The sequence below is a fragment of the Lycorma delicatula genome, chromosome 6 (genome assembly GCF_047948215.1).
Source record: "Lycorma delicatula isolate Av1 chromosome 6, ASM4794821v1, whole genome shotgun sequence".
Classification (NCBI taxonomy): domain Eukaryota; kingdom Metazoa; phylum Arthropoda; class Insecta; order Hemiptera; family Fulgoridae; genus Lycorma; species Lycorma delicatula.
The window spans coordinates 26,693,195-26,712,399 of NC_134460.1; the positions used below are offsets into that span (position 1 = coordinate 26,693,195).

A 19,205-nucleotide genomic window follows, 5' to 3' on the forward strand; every position below is an offset into this window, starting at 1 on the left:
AAGGTACAATTTAACCTAATTAATTTATCTACTTAATCGTTGAATACGACACAATTTGAAACTGGATATAAATTTCAACACACTAAAAAAATTGTGTTTTGTTTTCTTATTTCAACTTTTACAGGTTGTAATTCCAATTGATTTCAGAAGTTATTGTTGTATTTTCTTAGTATTCGGATAATTAATTCGTACAAAAAAGGTAATTGAGGCTTTCTCAATTTGAAGCAACGCGAGAGGGAGACCAAAATGGCCATGAAGACGTTTATAAAATTTTGTAAATCTTGTAAGTTTTAAAACCTCAAAAGGTTGTAACCACCATCATGTTCACAATCTTTATGTACCTAATCACAACCTTTTAAGGAGATACGATTAATAAATTACTAAATATTTAACATTTATTTTCTCGGATAATATTTTATTGGTTTGGTAATATTTTTAACTAATATAAGCATTTGTTTTTTGTTAAATTTGGGAGAGAAAATTAATATCCTACGTAATAAGGGAAAAACTGAATCTAGAATAGTTTGTATATTAAAAAAAAATAATTTAATTTTAAAAGACTTCATAAAAATTAAATCTAAAAATTATTTATTTCTTTTAAACAATTAATTAAATTTGTATAATAAAAAATCTGTTTTACATAACGATTTTTTTCTATTTTTTAATGTCACTTTTAAAAAAATAAAAGTACATTAAAGCCGATCTTCTGCTAGCGTCTCGGTATTTCATCCGGAGGTCCCGGGTTCAAATCCCGGTCAGGCATGGCATTTTTCCATACGCTTTCCATCGAGCTATTGACCATAGCAGTTGATGCCAGTAAAATTCAAGGAAAAGAAAAAAAATTCATTACAAATTGGCGGAATTCTTTTTCGAATTCAATTCAAATTCAGAAAAAAATGTTCTGAAAAATGTATAATTAAAAAATAATAATAATAATTAACGATTTAGTCTAATCAAATGTATCAGGTATTGGGGTTATTGGAGCACCCGCAAAGAATTCAAATGGCAAATAATTTGCAAAAAAGAATAATTTTCCAAATTTTGTTTTTTTATTTTTCTACATTATAAGTAGAACTAACTTATAATGTATCTAGGATAAAAAGAAAAAACGCACATTGAATTTTAGTTCTACTTATAATACTTATAAAACTAATTTTCAGTTCAAACGATTAGTATTAATAAAGTTCATATAACAAAATATTAGGTCAATCCTAAGGACTACATATTTTTCTATAGATGGTATACACAATGTAGTTTCTCTTAGTACATTAATGTAGCTGATACATTTTTGGAGATGAATAATTAAACTTAAAATGTAATGTGGGGAAAAAAAAGCCAGTCTCGAATCTCATTTCGTATAGAATTTATGACGCCAATGAAATTAAAGTACAAAAATGTTGGATTCATTCCAAAGTGATTTCTGAGAAAAAGTGTACATATTAAAAATAAATAAATAAATTATTTTTAATGACTACATTCAAGAATATTTATTAACATTATCGACGCATTAATGGGAACGGTCGAAGAACACCTGATTCCGCTATAGAGTTACAAGGACTGTAATAAATAAAACAAAGCTTTTTGAAGAAAATACAGTGGTACAATTTAGTTAGAATGAAAAAAATATTTTAAATTTCCTAGAATAAATACTAATTATTTTACTGCAGATATATTACTTTTTATAAAAGGCATTATGTATTAGTTAAATTTACACTGAGTAATTTACGCTAATATTTTGAGTTTCAAACAGAAATATATTTTGTAAGTGAATATGTTTTATTAAACATTCCCTCAATATAATGTAACAGCGTGAACGAAGCGTGAATCTACATGTTTTTTTTTTCTTCTACCCTTTGCAAAGTTTAATTATTGATGATATTAAGGTAATCTACTACAATCTACATATATATTACTATTTAACATAATCTATAATACCTAAAAAATATATATTAATTAAGAAATAAAACTACATAACAGAAATATAGTCTGAAATTCCTGTGCAATACACGTCAAAAATGGATTCTTGATTTCTTAAATTTATCAGATTCATTATCTTAATTCTCCAGTAATTGTTTTGAAATGGGTGCAAAAAAATCTTTAAAATTTAAAAATTGTAAAAAACGGAAAATACACTTCATAAGCTGAAATGCAGTTTATGGATAATATTCTAATAAAAAATGTAATTTAATTCTTTAATATCTATTAAACAATCATATCTGATGCAAACGTATTGAAATTTAAAAAAATTAAATTTAAGAATAATTTATTTTTTAAATCAATAATACATTTTTTTAATAAAACAGTATTTTATGTAACTAAAATTTTTAATATTTTTTTTTAATATTACTTTTGAAAAAATAAAAATACATAAAATCAAGTTTGTGGAATTCTTTTAGATAATTATTGCGTTCAATTCAAATTCTGAAAAAAATGGTCTGTAAAATTAATTAAAAATATTTATATTTTTGTTAACAATGAAAAAAAAAATAATGAAATATTTAAATTTATTTTTAAAAAGCTTACTTCTACTTAAAAAAATTCTACTCTTTTTTGAATTTCTTTTTAATAATTGAACCCATTTTTTATAAACGAAGAGAAATTGTTATATATAAAATAAAAATTTTAATTTTTAATAAAATAAGACAACAATATTATCACGATTAGTTGTTATGTAATGTTCAGAACCCCAGCTTAAATCCAAATTTATTTGGTATTTAAATATTTATTGATTTGAACACCCATTTAATTGATTTATTTTGGTTATTGGGTTTTATAACTGAACTTTTTTAAGAATATTATCAGCTTGAATCTGAACAAGATCAAATTACGATCTTTAGCTGAGATTTGTATCTAGGGTAATATAATCTGAAAATAAAAATTGAAAAGATGATTGATACCAAAGTAGCTAAATTTCCCTAGCAATTACAAATAGCTTAAAATATATCTACATTGAAATTAATATTTTTACAAATTAATTCTTTTTTTTTAAATAAAATGATCTGTTAAGTCAGAAAAATTATAAAAATTAGTACAGATTTAACCCATATTCATATTAAATACCCTGACTTATGGTATTATAATTGACAATTATAAAAAAAAACCATCTAGAACGAAACAAATTTTGGACTATTTGAACAAAATCTAATTTCTAAGGAAATTGAAATATTTACCTGCTATTCATATTATAAGAGTTGAGAATCATTCATTTTTGATAGTATTTCAATTTTTTTAAATAAATAATAAAAATAAATAAATTGATAGATAAAATCAGTAAAATAATTTACTTTATAATTAATGAAAATTTACTTTATAATTGGATGGAGTAAACTCAGTTTACTCCATCCAATAGTAAATAAAGTGATGTAAAAGACACTTAAAGGAAAGTAGTAGAGACGATTTTGAATAAAACTGTTTATCCAAATAATTTAAAAAATTACCCATTATCCTTGTAATTAAGGAAGAAAACTATCACATGCACTTAAATCATTTAGAAAAAGAAATTAAATCAGAAATTAGTAATATATAAAACGGTAAAAAAAAAATTGTAGAACTATCATTTTTTGATGGTATTACCTTTAATCCTTTGATAACATTTGAAAACTGTTCAACTCTAATTACAACATATAAAATGAAAATTCAAGTCGATAGGTAAATAGATCAAAACTTAGATGACTTGATCAAATTTTAATTTTTAGGAATGGAAGTTATGAAAATATATTTTTAAATTATTCAATTATTTTACATTAAAGCGGTATTTCTTATGATATATTTTTTAATAAATTTTAAAAAATAATTTCAATAAACGTAAAAATTTCATTAAATTCAATTATTCTCTTCCGAAATATTTCTGTAACCTTTTTATTTCTGTACTTCTCCAGGTCTGATTTTTTTTCAAAAATTTGATCTCTCTACAAACCGAATCTCATTTATTATTGATCTAATTATTCTTGAGTTATGACGCAAAATAGATATCAATATATACATGCGCGCGCACACACACACACACACACACACACATACACAAGAATTCATGACCAATTAGTATGTGTGGATGGAGATAACCTCAAAACGTTATTTTTTGAAGACCTTTTATAATAAAATACATTAACCGAGGAAGTAATATTTACTTATTGAATAAGTAAGCCTATCAATTTTAACATGTTTCTAATTTAATAATGTAATGTACTTACATAACTTAGTGCAAAAAACATAACACTGGTATATTAATTCAGGTTGCACAACACATAACTTACTTGCTAAAATTTAATAAAACTGTTATTTTCCCGCTCATTATACTTTAAAGTGTACACATGATGAAATTCACAATCGAAATTATAAATAAACTTTTAAATTTATAAGCACGAACGACCGATTAAATGTAAAACTATTAATCGAAATATCACCAAAATATATAATATTCAATCTTTATATTAAAAATATTACCTATAAGGAATTTCGAATGCTTACAGTATAAAATACAATGTAAGAATAAAGAATATTTTGCATTTATTTATGTGGTGGGGAGGTTTATAAGTCATCCTTAAAACTCCAGGAATTGTGAACGAGTCATCACCCGTCTTGTAGTTAGCAGCGCCTGCAGTCGCTGTTGCCGCCGATCTGTTTCTGTTTCACCGGTGTCGGTCAGTGCGTGAAACCTTTTTACCAGACGTTGTCTGTTAGTTTTCAGTATCCGTTCGGACTTTATGTCGTGTTAATTGTTACCTTTAACACGTTCTTTTCGCGTCGACAATAATAATTAATTTTGGTGTGCTACGTCATTACGAATCGGACAGTTATGATGTATTTCACTTTTTAACTGAAATATAACCTCAACATTTCATCGAAGTTAGTGACAATGTACTATATTTAGCAACGTACACCGACCATATTGTTATAACTACTTTATTTATTTTTTAAGGTCATTCGATACAAATATAAATCCTAGGTAATTAAAAGCGATAAAAAATAAATTTAATCGTTATGTTTTAAAATGTTTATGTATATGTTTACTATTTATTATATACTTTCCAGTAATCTATACGGAAGCTAAAATAATATTCTTTTATCGATGTTGATTCGACATTCTTAAGGTTAGGCGTAAATATTTTTTAGGTTAGGTTAACAATGTTTCTTTGATCAGATAACTAGTTTTTATTTACCCTAAAAAATATTGATATTACTAACTTAATTAAATTAATGTATATCAATTTTCAATTTATTTCATAAATGTATTTTTTAAGAAAAAAAACCTTAAACAAAATTAATAACCTCTTAAAAATCACAGAAAAATAAGTTTATTGTTACATATGCCAACAGTACAATACACATACATGTGTATATGTATGTGTGTGAGTGTGTGTGTGTGTGTACACACACACACATAAAATAAAATTTATTATGAAATTTTAAAAATAAATTATACATTTAACCTTCAACTTAATTATAAGCATTTAATTATGATTTACATTTATAAATTAAATTATATTATTATTTTAACGTGTAAGAATCAACTTAAGCCGCGTGTGAATATGTTATTTTTCTATGAAAGTACAATATTCTTTTGCAAAATTTTAAAACTAAATTAATATCTGCTCAAATGAATTTTTATTAAAATTTTAATCTACTTATTGTTACTTACAATACTATACATTATAATTTATGTCTTTAACATATGTTAACAATTATTACAATATATCTAAAAACTTGTTTTTAAAACTGGTAAATTTCAAAATTCAATTTTCAAAAACCTATTCATAAAATTTAATTTATTAATTTTTATGTAGAATTATATATTTTTTAACCTACTACTGTTCTTTATAAATAGTTTTTATAAAATTAAATTATTTTAATATATATATATATATTTATTATTTCTTAATAATAAATTTTATAATTGAATTTTACAAAACTTATTTGTAATGTTTTGTTAAAAAAAAGGAACTATTGTTACATTGGTACTAAATTTATACAAACATTTTTAATACACATAAATTTTTTTTTAAATATTAAATCAAATAAAAAAAAAGTAATTTTTTTTTTCAGTTTAATCACTTAATGTTATCAGCAACCATTTAGGAAGGATTTCCAGTCATTGCATGTTGAGTTTTGTATATATTAACAATCCATTAAAAAAAAATCAAAATTCTACTAAACGACAGTAAACGTACCACACATAAACAAACATACGGATTCTTCATAAGTAGAGCAAGGAATTTACAGGTCATCCAGAATTATTTTTTTATCTTTTAATTTGATTATTTTCAAGACAGTTCCATTCTTTCGGATCTTAATTGTTACTTATTCCTAAGATGTGACCTTAATGTATATATATATATGTAATTAAAATCTATTTTTTTGTATTAAAAAAAATGTTAGTTAATAAAAAAAGAGCACATATTGAAAATAAAAAATATTTGCAATAGATTATGTTTAATTATTAAATCAATTAATTTAATATTTATTAAATTAATAAAAACAATAGTACGTTACAATAAACTAAAATTAAGATCTAATAAGTATAAATAGTACATACTATACAATTATAATAAAATTATTGTAAAAATAATATTTAAAAAATTATATTCATTTAATAATGCATTTTGAATACAGTTTATTAACTAACGAGAAAACAAGGAGGGTAATTATTAAACTCACTAGACAGTATTTTAAAATTTAACGAAGGATTTTTAAATTTTAGGAAGTTTAAATTATATTGAATAAAAATGTTGCAACGTAATATATCTAATTAACCTTTAGTGACAATACTAGGTGCTCAGCCCGGATTCTCAGCAAGGCAACGCTTTGCTCTGGTCTTTGGGGCGTAAAAGGAGATTCAGTTTTTGAAAACTGATTTATTATATTATAATAAATTATGATATTTTATTATAATTTATTTATCGTAATCGTGTAAAAATACATAACTTTAACTTTAGTTATACAATTTGACAAAATAATTGTAACTGTTTTCCACTCACCCATGAGGTACAACCAAAAGTACGTTTTTTTTTATAGTCTTGAACATTTTTTTCAAGACACTATTCATTTTTGTGTACCTCACATTAACTGCGTATTACGAAAAATTACTGTAATTAAAAGATTTTTACTATTTGTTTCTCCGGTACTTTAATTATTCATTTCGAGTTCTTATTTCTATTGCATAATTTTAACGCTGTTTAAATTTTCAAAACTGGTCGTACCATTCCGGAGATATAACTGAATTCGGAATAAGAAAATGACTGGATAATCGGATCATCGAGAGTATATCTTTTATAGGCAAATATTAGCCCTTATACTGCTAGCAAATACGCTGTTTGAATTTTTAAAATTAGTCGTACCTTTCCGGATATATAAGTAAATTTCGAAAAAATAACGGATAACCGAATGACCCGGCGTAGATATTTTTTTATGCAAACGTTAGCATGGTAAAAATAAGCCGTTGAACTTTTAAAATTGGTCATACCGTCTCTTAGGTATAACTGAATTTTGGAATAAGATAATGTCCGGTTAACTGGACAACTGGATAATCGAGAGTCTAAAAGAAAATCATAAAAACCACCCTTGCAATAAATAGAAACCTTTTGCCTAATTCGATTTTTTTTGTATACCTATGGGGTCCTTAACGTTGCATTTCTAAGAAATAAATTCCTTTTTTATATATATAGATTAGTGATCATTTTTTTTACAAAAAAGATTATTTAGGAGCAAGTATGACTTTATCTACATGGTACTCTATGGACAATTCTATCTTCAACTCTATGCAAAAAATGAAATCATAACACATTGCGTCAAGCTTAAATTTTCGTTCTATCATTTTCGTACTACATGAACTTTCTTTTATATTTCAACATGACATTATTTTCTACACACAACTCTATGCCTAAACATATTTATGTTGAGCTAATATTTTTTGCAAACCATTTATATATTAGATATCAACGAAAGAGATTTTGATGAAAAAAAGGTATCACAATTTATTTTGATATAGTATTCTTAGTGTCTCGTATCTTACTGAATTCATCCTGTAGAATTCGTTGTAGGATAAAAACAATATACTCGTATTAATATGAATTCCTGTAGAAAAAAAGGAATCGACCAAGTAACCCATTTCGTTAATCGATTTATTTTCAATCGAAAACACACGGAACTTTGATCAAACTTGACCGGTTTTATTTATTAACAAGTATACACCTGACCACCACGAGACACGTACTAACGGATCGGGATTTTCCGCTAGTGATCGGTGCATTCCGGTGCTAAGCTAAGACACACACACACACACACACACACACACACACACACACACACACACACACACACACACACACACACACACACACACACACACACACACACACAGAGAGAGAGAGAGAGAGAGAGAGAGAGAGATAGAGAGAGAGAGAGTGACACAACCAAAATACCTTTTAGTAGGGTAGGATTTGTATTTTAATCCATAGGCATATTTGTAATAAAATATAATTTTTTTCGAGTTATTATTAACTTATTTATAATAAAATTATTATATTTATTTTATTAGCAGAAATATATACATTATCAACCCCCGCCAGAGCTTATCTGTGTTTGTCGAAATATACGGCGAAGGTCCGAATAAGCAAATATTTCGGTCTTTAACCGACGTATATGGTATGCGTCGACATTCACTGGAGATTATTGATATTCTCGAAGTTCGATCTTTCACGGTAACATATATATGAATTACTAGGTATAAATAAAACAGTTATATATATTTTTTATGTTCTGTAATGCGATTTAATGTAATTTTTATGTTCTGGTTACGATGGGACGATTTAATCACAAAAATTAAAAATTTCTAAATACTTATCTCTGCGGTAGAGTAGTAGCATTTCGGCCTTTCATTCGGAGGTCTCGGGTTCGAAACCCGGTCAGGAATGGTATTTTTCAGATGTTATAAATTTCCATTTTCATATTCTCATGTGTTAGCTTCCTTGTAAGCTCCTGTGTTGAATTAATAAAAAAAAAAATTAAGTTGCAATAAAAACAACATAAAAAGAAGGGTTGGGTCAACATATACTCTGTTAACCCGTTGTAGTGTATTGGAAAAGGAAATTACAACTGACAAAAAACTGGTTATAAAATAAAGGTTTTGTAAATGAAGTTTAATTCTTTTTTTTTAATGATAGATTTATGGTTTCGATCGGTCGATTATGAGTTTTAGGCGAAACGTAAATTCCTTTTATATTATGGAGAATATGTGTATGTAGTAGGTGATTAATTTTTAATTATTTTATTTTGTTTATAATAGAAATAGAAATTTGTAAGGGGATTTATTTATGGATGTGCCAAGTTTTCTGCATTAAAAAATATTATGAAACAATGTACATAAAACAAAATATTAAACGTAAATTCTTTATAAAATATTTTATATTAATACCATAGGTTATGGAATTCAATATAGACAATGCCGTAATTATCTTATATAATGTTAATAATACATTAATCGAAAAATGTAAAAAACAAAACTGAACTTTATTATTTTACTATACAAAAGAAAAGATTTAATAAATATTTTTAAAAAAACACAAGTTAAATAAACAACTTATTTTCTAAATATATGGACTTCTGTGTTCAGATGATCCTACAAAGAAAACAGGAACAATTTTTAAAAATTATGCAATAGAAAAAGGACTCGTACATAATTAACAAAACAGGCATTAACCAAAAATAATAAATTTAACACACTGACAAGGGAAGTCATGAAGTCAACACACTGCAGTAATACGAAATTTATAATTACTCAAATTTTTGACAAGAATGACATATTAAATAGATTAATGACGTTTTCTGTACATCATTATATTATATACTTTTATACGTTTTATACTTTTAAACGTCATTATATTCTCTTTTAGTACGTCATACCTCACAACACAGGTCAAATTTATTATTTGACAAATACTAGAGTAGGATCACTTCTTGTCAGGAATTATCATCACTAACACCGTTGACGAAGGAGCTAAATAAATGCTCCAAAAAGATCTTTCAGAATCAATTTTTTATATATCTTGAAAGTAAACAATGTATTAATTATTTTTAAACATAACTTCACCATGTATAAATAGTAAATACTTTTAACAATACAAAATTACTATTAAATAACTAAATTTACAAGACCATAATATTAAATACTATAAGTGATACAAACGAAACGAAAATCGTACATTAGATTATAAACAAATAAAAATAATTGGCTATACTAAACGTATTAGAATAAATTGGAAAACAAGATTACTCTCTAAAACCATTTAAAAAGATTTTATTTAAAATATAAACCTAGATGGGTATTTCGAATGTTAAACACACCTTATCAGTAGACAGTGCGCAAAGTATGCATAAAAGTATTATCAGCATATTCTCCATGAATGAGAGGTAGGGCATTTTTCAAAACAAAGAATTCAAAAAGGAATTTCACTTTTTCTTTTAAATTCAGATTCAACTGGAAAAATGTAGTAACAGTTTAGAGTACAATAAACAAAAATCACTACATAACATGATTCTTAATAGTAATTAAATACGATCAAAATTACGTCGAAAACAAGAAAACCGCCTAACTTTTATTATTAACAGGTGACCATAATTTTATGACATTTTAATATACCGATTAATTTTACGGTTACTGTTGGTTGCCAACTTAATTTTACAAAGGTCTAAATTTATTGTATTAAAAACAGCTGTTTTTTTTATTTTTACAAACGCATAATATTTTTTTTGTTTTGTTCTGTTTTCTTTTTAATAAAAAAAAGTTGATTTTATATTTTTATAGATTTTATTACATCAATTCTCTGCTAGGTTTGATAATAAAATTTACGCATTTACTAGTCATTTAACAAAGTTATTGTACTTCAAACCTACGAAAACTCATGTGGACACCACATGATTTTCTTGCACGCCTATTAAATTACATATACATATTTTTTTAAAATAAAAAGTACATAAAATTTTATTTCATTAATAACTTCTGATATTTTTTTCATTTTTTTTAGTGTTATTGTTGAATTATTATTTATTGTAAAACTTTATTTACAATCAGAGTTTAATAATTATCAATAAATCAATATATTTAAATTAAAAAAAGTTAAAAAAAGGAGATGAAATCTGATTCGAACCGATGTGCCTTCCTCTTGTAAGAACCAAATATTTCATTAACTAAAATTTTATTTGGCTGTAACTCTGGAACCAATAAAAATAAGTAACACTTATGATATATCGTTGAAAAGCTCTCAGTAAGGGTTTATTACTGCAGTTACAAAAAAGTCCAAAATCTAATTTTTATTTATTTTGGGGGTTTTATGGACACTTTTGGTCCAGTCGAAAGCAATCAAAAGGGATGATGTTCAACTAGATGCTACAACAGTCCTAAATTCAAAATTTCAACATTCTACGGCTAATCATTTTTGAGTTATGCGAGATACATACATACGTAAGCACAGACGTCACGCCGAAACTAGTCAAAATGAATTTAGGAATGGTCAAAATGGATATTTCCGTTGAAATTTAAAAACCAAAATTTTTCGTGATTACAATATTTCCTTTATTTCGTACAAGGAAGTAAAAACGTGTTTTTCGTCAAAGAATGTTTATGTTTTAAGTTGGATATTACAAAAACTGCGGAAGATACAGTTCCGGGACATATTTTATTCGATTTTTCAAGTCAAAAAATATTTGAAACCATCAAGTTTACCCCTTTTATAACTTCTTAAAAATTTCAGTATGAACCCATGGAGGAAACTGAAATTAGTGGGAAATTTTTCATTAGCCGTAACTCGATAACAATAGTTGACGGATATATCTTTATATGAACATTTTTTATTATTTCAAGCTCTAGAATCAGTTCCCAAATTATTATCCCTTTCCTCTTGAATCAGCCTGTATTTTTCAAAACATATATTTTATTAATAATTACTTCTAAATCATTTAAAAAATTATTATTTGTTACACTTTAAACGAACCTCTTAATGTGGAATCTCTGCTCATAACAAGAACCTATCGGGACAACCATACGGGTGATAGATAACTTTCACCCGTATTTGTTTGACTTCTTCAAACAAGTAATAGCGAGTGACAAATCAACGCAACACGTAACACTCGAAAGTTAACTGAATATATCTTATAGGAAATAATTATTTGTTCTTTATAAAAGAGGTAAGAAACATGTTTTTTTTTTCAAGTTTTATTTGGGCCAATTTTTGAGGACAATTTAAGTGAACGGAAAATATGGAAATTTAAATGTATACTCTTTTTTTTCGCTAATATCAGTCATTTTCAAGATACTTCTAAATAACCGTCTTTTCACTATACGGGAGTAAAATCCTAAATGTATTTTTTGTGATACTTTTTGATGGGGAGGGATTATAGATTTGTGGTGTATCCCAGCAATAAACTTTTACTTAATAAAATTTCTAATTTAAGTAGACTACCAAGGATGGAAAATTTTTTTTATATTTTCTTGTTTCCAAATAAAAAAGCAGTAATAAGTAGGCAATCAATCACTCCCCCCCTCCCCATCACAAAAATACAAAACAAATATATGTATATTAATTTTATGTTTTTTTTTTTTATTTTGCGTATTCCTACAATCATTCTTTTCTGTTCTGGGGCTTATTCTTTCAATATATTAACGAATTAAATATTTCCCTTAGTTACTCTAAAAATACTGGAAACTCTATACAGGCAGTCTGGAACAATAAATAAATATGTTTTCTCATGTATAAAAAAAAGCATTGCTCTTTAATATAGAATAATTACTAATATAGGATAATTAAAGAGCGTGCGGATGACAAAATTATACATAGAATACGTGTAGTATAATTTTTTAAATTTATTTAAACATACATAATATATATTATAGTCTACGACACACCCGGTAATGTATGGATTCCAACGCAGGGGTCATACATCTAAATCGGTTCAGCCGTTGAGTTGCGACAGTGGAACAAACATACATACACCCTAAATACATTACACTTCTTTTTGGGCAGTTGTATAAAACCTACCCATAAAACGAGAATTTTTCTACAAAAGTATATTATGGGTGAAAGTAATTTATCTGCATCCAGCTTTGGTGTCAGTGATAGTACAGCTACACAAACATAGAGTAATTTTTATTAAAAATGCTTATCGAAGTTTTATAACATTTTAAACAGCAGACTCAGTATATACAAATATATCTATGTAACAACATAAAAATACATCAGATTTTAAAATTTATACTTTTTAGCTACTAAAAAATTAAACCTCAATCTCGATTAAAAAAAAATATTAACAATCATAACTAGCCTGTCAGGGATCGTTTCACTCGCTCTTCCCGACTAGCCAAGGGGCTCCGCCTCCTGGATCCCGCCTGTGTTCGTTATCCTCATGGTTATGAGAATACTTCTGATAAATAACAATTAATAGCTCTCTTTCCACCAATTCTCTCTCGTTCTTGACATAGAAGCTCTGATACCCCACATTTCCCCAGGGGGACTGGGGCCTCGTTCTATGGCTTAAAACCTTCCCAGTGATATCACGACTGTATCCAGAAAATTTGAAAGCAATCGGTCGGTTCGTTCTCGCGTGATGCTCTGATACCAGCCCCTTACCAGCCTCCCCAAAGGGGGTAGGGCCCCAATCTATGGCTTAAAACCTTCAATGGGGTAACATGAATGTTTCCTGAACATTTTAAGGCAATCGGTCAGTTAGTTCTCGCGTGATACTCTTATACTCCCCGTCGATTATTTCGAAATCTATCAAGTTTGGTGCAGTGCCAGTTGGTGTCATCAGGTCATTTTTGGCCCTCTATTAGAATATAACATTTGTTTTGCTCGATTTAGTATTAGTGTTATGCGCACACCACACACACACACACACACACATATATATATATACACACAAACATACCCAGACAAAAATTAGATTTTTTATTTGATTATCAAATGATTGTCTACTTTGTTTGATAAAATTTTCAATTTCTTTTTATTATAAATGATTGGAAAAACTCCATTGTATATTGTTATACATATATTCTACATCTGCAATAACTTGATTTATATATTGTAATCTTTTCTTTACTATTTTTACCCTTTTTTCCCCCTATTCTGCAATCAAATTGACTGACAAAATCAATATTTTTCTTCTGTTTAGGAGATTCTACCATTTAAGTTCTTACACGTTCTGTCTTTCTAGCTTTTGAGTTATTCAAGTTTCTTATTGCCGTAAAACATATTCGCTAAATAATCGTTAGAAAGTTTCCTTTCATATTCTTAAATCAATATGTTATCTTATTTTTTTCTGCGTAAAAGTTTTGAAATTTATTTACTTCGTTCATTATTAGTAATTTTACTACTTCAACAAAAGCAAACTGAAACTTTTGGTGTAGTATGTTCTCCTATTTTAATATTAATTCTTCATACTTTTATTTTATGACCTATTTAGTTTCATTCAATTCACTTTAATTAAACGTGTCAGTATTATTCCTTTATTGCCTTCTCTTCATAAAATTTAAACAGTGATAAGGATAAAATAAATTCATTATTTTCTTTATTGCAACATATTTAATCACCTAGTATATTTATTATAACAACCTGATTCTTGAACAAATCATAAATAACTATTTTCTCAGTAATTCATACTTATTTAGTTTCACATTTTTAATATTCTATTCCATTACAAATTATCTTTCTTTTTTGTGAACTGCAATGAACATTTAGAGGAAAAAATTCCATCGCCAAAGCGAAAATTTGTAGCCAAAAAGAATTTTAATTGGAAAATCTGAAAAATAATCAGATGAGTATATTAATTTTCTGTTCCGTGATTCATCGGTAGGTAAGTAGCATATAGTAAGAATTAAAATGTTTAGTTGTTCTCTCCTTATAATTTCGCTATTTTTGGGCCGCTGTACACAGAAACACCTCTGTTGTTGCAGTAGAGATTAATAAGAAGCGCGCTTACACAAATTGTATAAAAAAATAAGAACCTTTACTTTTTTCTTTTCATTTACTCCATTCCTCAATGAGTAAGCACCTTTAAGTACAAAAAATTAAGGTTTAAAACTCTCGTCTCGTGTAGCCTTTTTCTGAAACCGAATAATCTCTTCGTTCCAAAATATTTACCGGTACAACAAACGGTTCATTTTGTTAGCAGACGAGAATATTACGTTGACAAAACTGTGTAGCGTTCCAAAGCTAATACTAAAAATCATCCTCTTGATTAAACAAATAAATTCTCCGTAATAAGGATAAAATTGAACTGTTTACAGTTCAACGGAATAACAATTAATTCATTACGCCACCTAATTTTAAGATGAATGAGGGTTTATTTTAGAGAATCTCGAGTCTGTTCTTGGATATTTTTTAGTATCTACAATAAAAGCAGATTATTTCAAAGTATACATGAGTTCAAGAACAGCTCAAATACTGAGATATCTACTTTAGATAAAGATATAGAATCATCCGAGAAATTTTTATACTCATAAGTGGAAGCTTAGCACATCTAAGGGGTTGTCATTGTCACTTTCTCACTATTTACCGCTTTCTAATAATCTTGAAATTTCTCTAAGGTAATCGATCTCACCAAATCTTGTGGTTTTGACAAGATGCCGATTGAATCCATCGTAAGGACTTATGAGATAACGAGAATAACTGCTTCCTTGATATTTTTTGAGTTATACGGTGCGGATGTTTCTATTCATCGATCTCTCTTAGGACAATGTTCTCTATTTTAACAGATATTGTCGAATCCCTAATAAGGGTAAAACTCTTAAACTCTAATAATAAAAAAGGATAAGTCAGTACTTTAATTTAATATAATCGTTTTTGCAGATTCTAATTTATCTATTGGGAGATAGTAACAAAATGTAACTATAATATTAAATTTAATAATAATGGAAAATGGACGAATTGTGGTGGACAAGTAATGATTTACTACAACAACAACCTGATGTAAATTCAGAACAAGTGTTAAATACGTTATTCCAATCGCAATCAGATTATTCAAATAATAATAATATTATCAGTAACAACAATATGGTTGTATCATTTACAAGAAGAAACTTTGATAGCGGTGGGACTGTTCGTGTGTCACGCGAGTGTTCGGAGGAAAGTGGCTATCATTCGGACGTGTTGGCCGATTTATTTAGTGAATTTCGTATGGATAATTTAACTAGTGATAATAATGTTAATCAAATAGCTTTAGAACAAGAAATAACAAACAGTTTAACCTCTGATAATACACTAAACGATGACAGTAGTTCGACATCTTTTTGTGTTTTACAAACTGCAAGTTGTTTAACGATAAATAATAATAATACACAAGAAAATTCGGAACAATCGCTTGATTCTGTTAATTCCTTGCCAACTGTATTAAATAAAAATATAAATGATAAAAAAGGATCAAATAAAATTGCATCTTCTAGTGAAAATTTTCATGAAGAAGAAGGCGACGAAGACATCGAGGAAGAGGACGAAGAAGTGGTAGAAATACAAGATGATAAAGATAAGGAAGAAGAAGAAAATGAAAAAGTCTTCGTTCCGTCAGGTAAGTAAAAAATTAAAGTTTTTTAGAAACTTAGTATGCATAAATATATAATTTTTTAAATCGTACACGATATTGCTGTAATATCCCAGAATGTATATATGCTCTAACCCCTTCACTAGTAATAAAAAATTTTAATTATTTTTACCTATGCAACACTATTTATGAATGTAATATTTCCTTATTAAAAAAAATTCTCTGTTGGTTTATGTACTGAATAAAAAAATCCGCGATCTAATAAAGTCTTGTAGAAAATTATAAAAACCTTGATAGATTTTTTAGTAGTACTATTTAGGACTATTTGAAAAATAGATTATTATTTATTAATTAAAAAGATTAATTCCCTATCGCTGTTATAAAGATTCCCGTTCTGATAATCCTAACAAAAATTTAGAAAATAATAATTTAAGCTGAAATAATTCAAATTATAAAAAATTTACGGGATTACTTTTTTGGAAGCGTGTGAGGTTTTTATTACTTTTAAAAATTGTTTAGTAATATTACTTTCAATGGTTTTTTTATAAACAAACAAAAATACGCCCATGCTTTATTTCATGAAAATATATATTTTCATGAAATCAAACTTTCTCTTCCAGATATGGCAACTTCACAATTTCTCCCTACCGTTTGGTACGATTTCCTTCAAAAACGCAATATAATTCAATATTCGATTTTTGTAAGTCACAACACCCGGGGACCGGTTCGTGAAAAATAAATTAAAATATTTTCTGATGCATATCAATTTGTATCCGAGAGTTTAGCATATTTTCATTAAGGTATATCGATGCATTAAGAAATTTAAAAATCCGGGTAGGTACTGCTTTTCGGCCAGTCCTATCCATCTGCTGTACAATACTTAGTATTGTACACACATTGATGTGATTCAATTCGATTCCCGTTCATTTTTTTCTTTTTCATTTAAAATGATGTTTCGTAAAATTGATACAATTATTGTAATATGTATATATATATATATATATACATGTTACAATTTCTTTTCATTTATACATATATATTTATAATAATCAATTATTTTTGCAAATTATCGGCTAAAATTCTTTTATTTTTTCCCTAATAATCACGTTTTCAGATTGAAGATCATTGTTGAACCTTATCTATTTAAAACGCAACACACCGGGTTAGTAAACTTGTCATCGTAAATCAGCAGATTTCGAAGTCGAGAGTTCTCAGGTACGAATCCTAATAAAGGTAGTTGCTTTTATTCGGATTTGAATACTAGATCGTGGGTATCGGTATTCTTTGGTGGTTCGATTTCAATTAATCACACGTCTCAGCAATGGTCCGTCTCAGTTTTTACAAGACTACCCATTCACCGGTCCAGTTACATTACCCTGATAAGTCTCTAATGACTTTAATTATTGATGCGACTATAAAATAAAGTATTAAAAAAAAAATTTTAAAGGTTTTAATGTAAAAAAGTATTTTTTATTTACCAGTATAATTTGAAGTATTTCCAACTACGTTTTTTGATGGATTAAAATAGCACATTCTTCTTGGTAAGGTAATTAATTTTTGAGATGTTTTATAATATATTTTCTCTTAAATAAACGGTCAGAAATGGATAAAAATATTTTTTTTCTTTAAGCACATTAGGGGTTAAATTCAAATGGAAGTTCAACTTTGTACGTCGTTCTTGAAATCTTAATTTTTTGATAGCTCTTATTCATTAATATTTCTTGAAAAAAAAGAGTTAGCCAAAAATGTTTACCTCCTTCCTAGAAAATTACAACTTTGGTGTATTATTTATATATCAATTGTAGGTAACAAACATACTTAAAGTTTTTTAAAACGCCCCTGTAGAAAATCAAAATTGGTTTCTTCGCAATATTCCCCTTAACAAATTTTGAAAAAAAATTGTGATCATTACTGAATATAGAAATATTTGAACCAAATTTGAAGAAAATTGATTTGGTCAATCCTGAGAAATAAGGCCAAAACCAACAGGATACACAAATGTATGTGTGTACGTATGTACATATCTACTCGCATACATACATATGTTTTTTTGGATTAGATGATCTAGTTGGACTCTAAAATGTAAAGATTTGAACAAAAAACATGTATCCCATTTTTAATATGATCATCATACTATCCCCTTTAATGTAGCTATCTAGATTCGCCGAGAAATTACTAATAATGGTAGATTTCTTTTATAAAGAGAATCTTTATTCTAAGAATAAGTAAATAAAATTAAATTGTATGATTTTTTTATACGTATTTATACTGGGAGTGTAAAGAGTTTTGCAAAGGTAAAGGCTCCACGTTTTTAAAATTAAACATAAATTTTCAACACGGATGAAAATCAACTTTTGAGAAATTTCATCTGTTTAAATAAACCAATTAATATCTAAAAAACAAATCTCTCTTTTGCTACGAAATGCGGAATTTATAAGGATTTATATTATGTCTTAGAGCCTCTCTAGATAACAGTTCGTTCTTATAACCAAAAGGGAAATTTTTGATAAAAATTTTTCTGTTGATAGTTATCAAAAAAACTTGTTTACATGGATTCTTATTTGCTGATTTCGTTTCTTGAATAATAATTTTAAAAAAGGATTTCAGGACTACAAACTCAGCGGTTATAAAAAAAAGAAAAAAATTGCCTGTGAACTTTATTTAAATTTCTATCTATTTTAATT

General features: G+C 27.0%; 2 protein-coding genes across 3 annotated transcripts in view; one reads left to right on the top strand and one right to left on the bottom strand.

The window, feature by feature from the left end:
• Positions 1–4,340, bottom strand: part of Hpr1 (THO complex 1-like protein Hpr1) — a 132,535-nt gene extending 128,195 nt beyond the window's left edge. The window contains exon 1 of one of the 2 annotated variants that reach the window (XM_075369460.1): positions 4,191–4,340. The gene's annotated coding sequence lies outside the window, so the exon portion shown is untranslated. The remainder of the gene's footprint in view (positions 1–4,190) is intronic. The other variant, XM_075369461.1, reaches the window with a different exon arrangement.
• A 244-nt stretch (positions 4,341–4,584) lies between these two features.
• LOC142326769 (uncharacterized) overlaps positions 4,585–19,205 on the top strand; it is a 127,997-nt gene continuing 113,376 nt past the window's right edge. The window contains exons 1-2 of the mRNA XM_075369465.1: positions 4,585–4,945; positions 15,834–16,548. Coding sequence (XP_075225580.1) covers positions 15,903–16,548 — 646 coding nt within the window. The 5' untranslated portion in view covers positions 4,585–4,945; positions 15,834–15,902. The remainder of the gene's footprint in view (positions 4,946–15,833; positions 16,549–19,205) is intronic.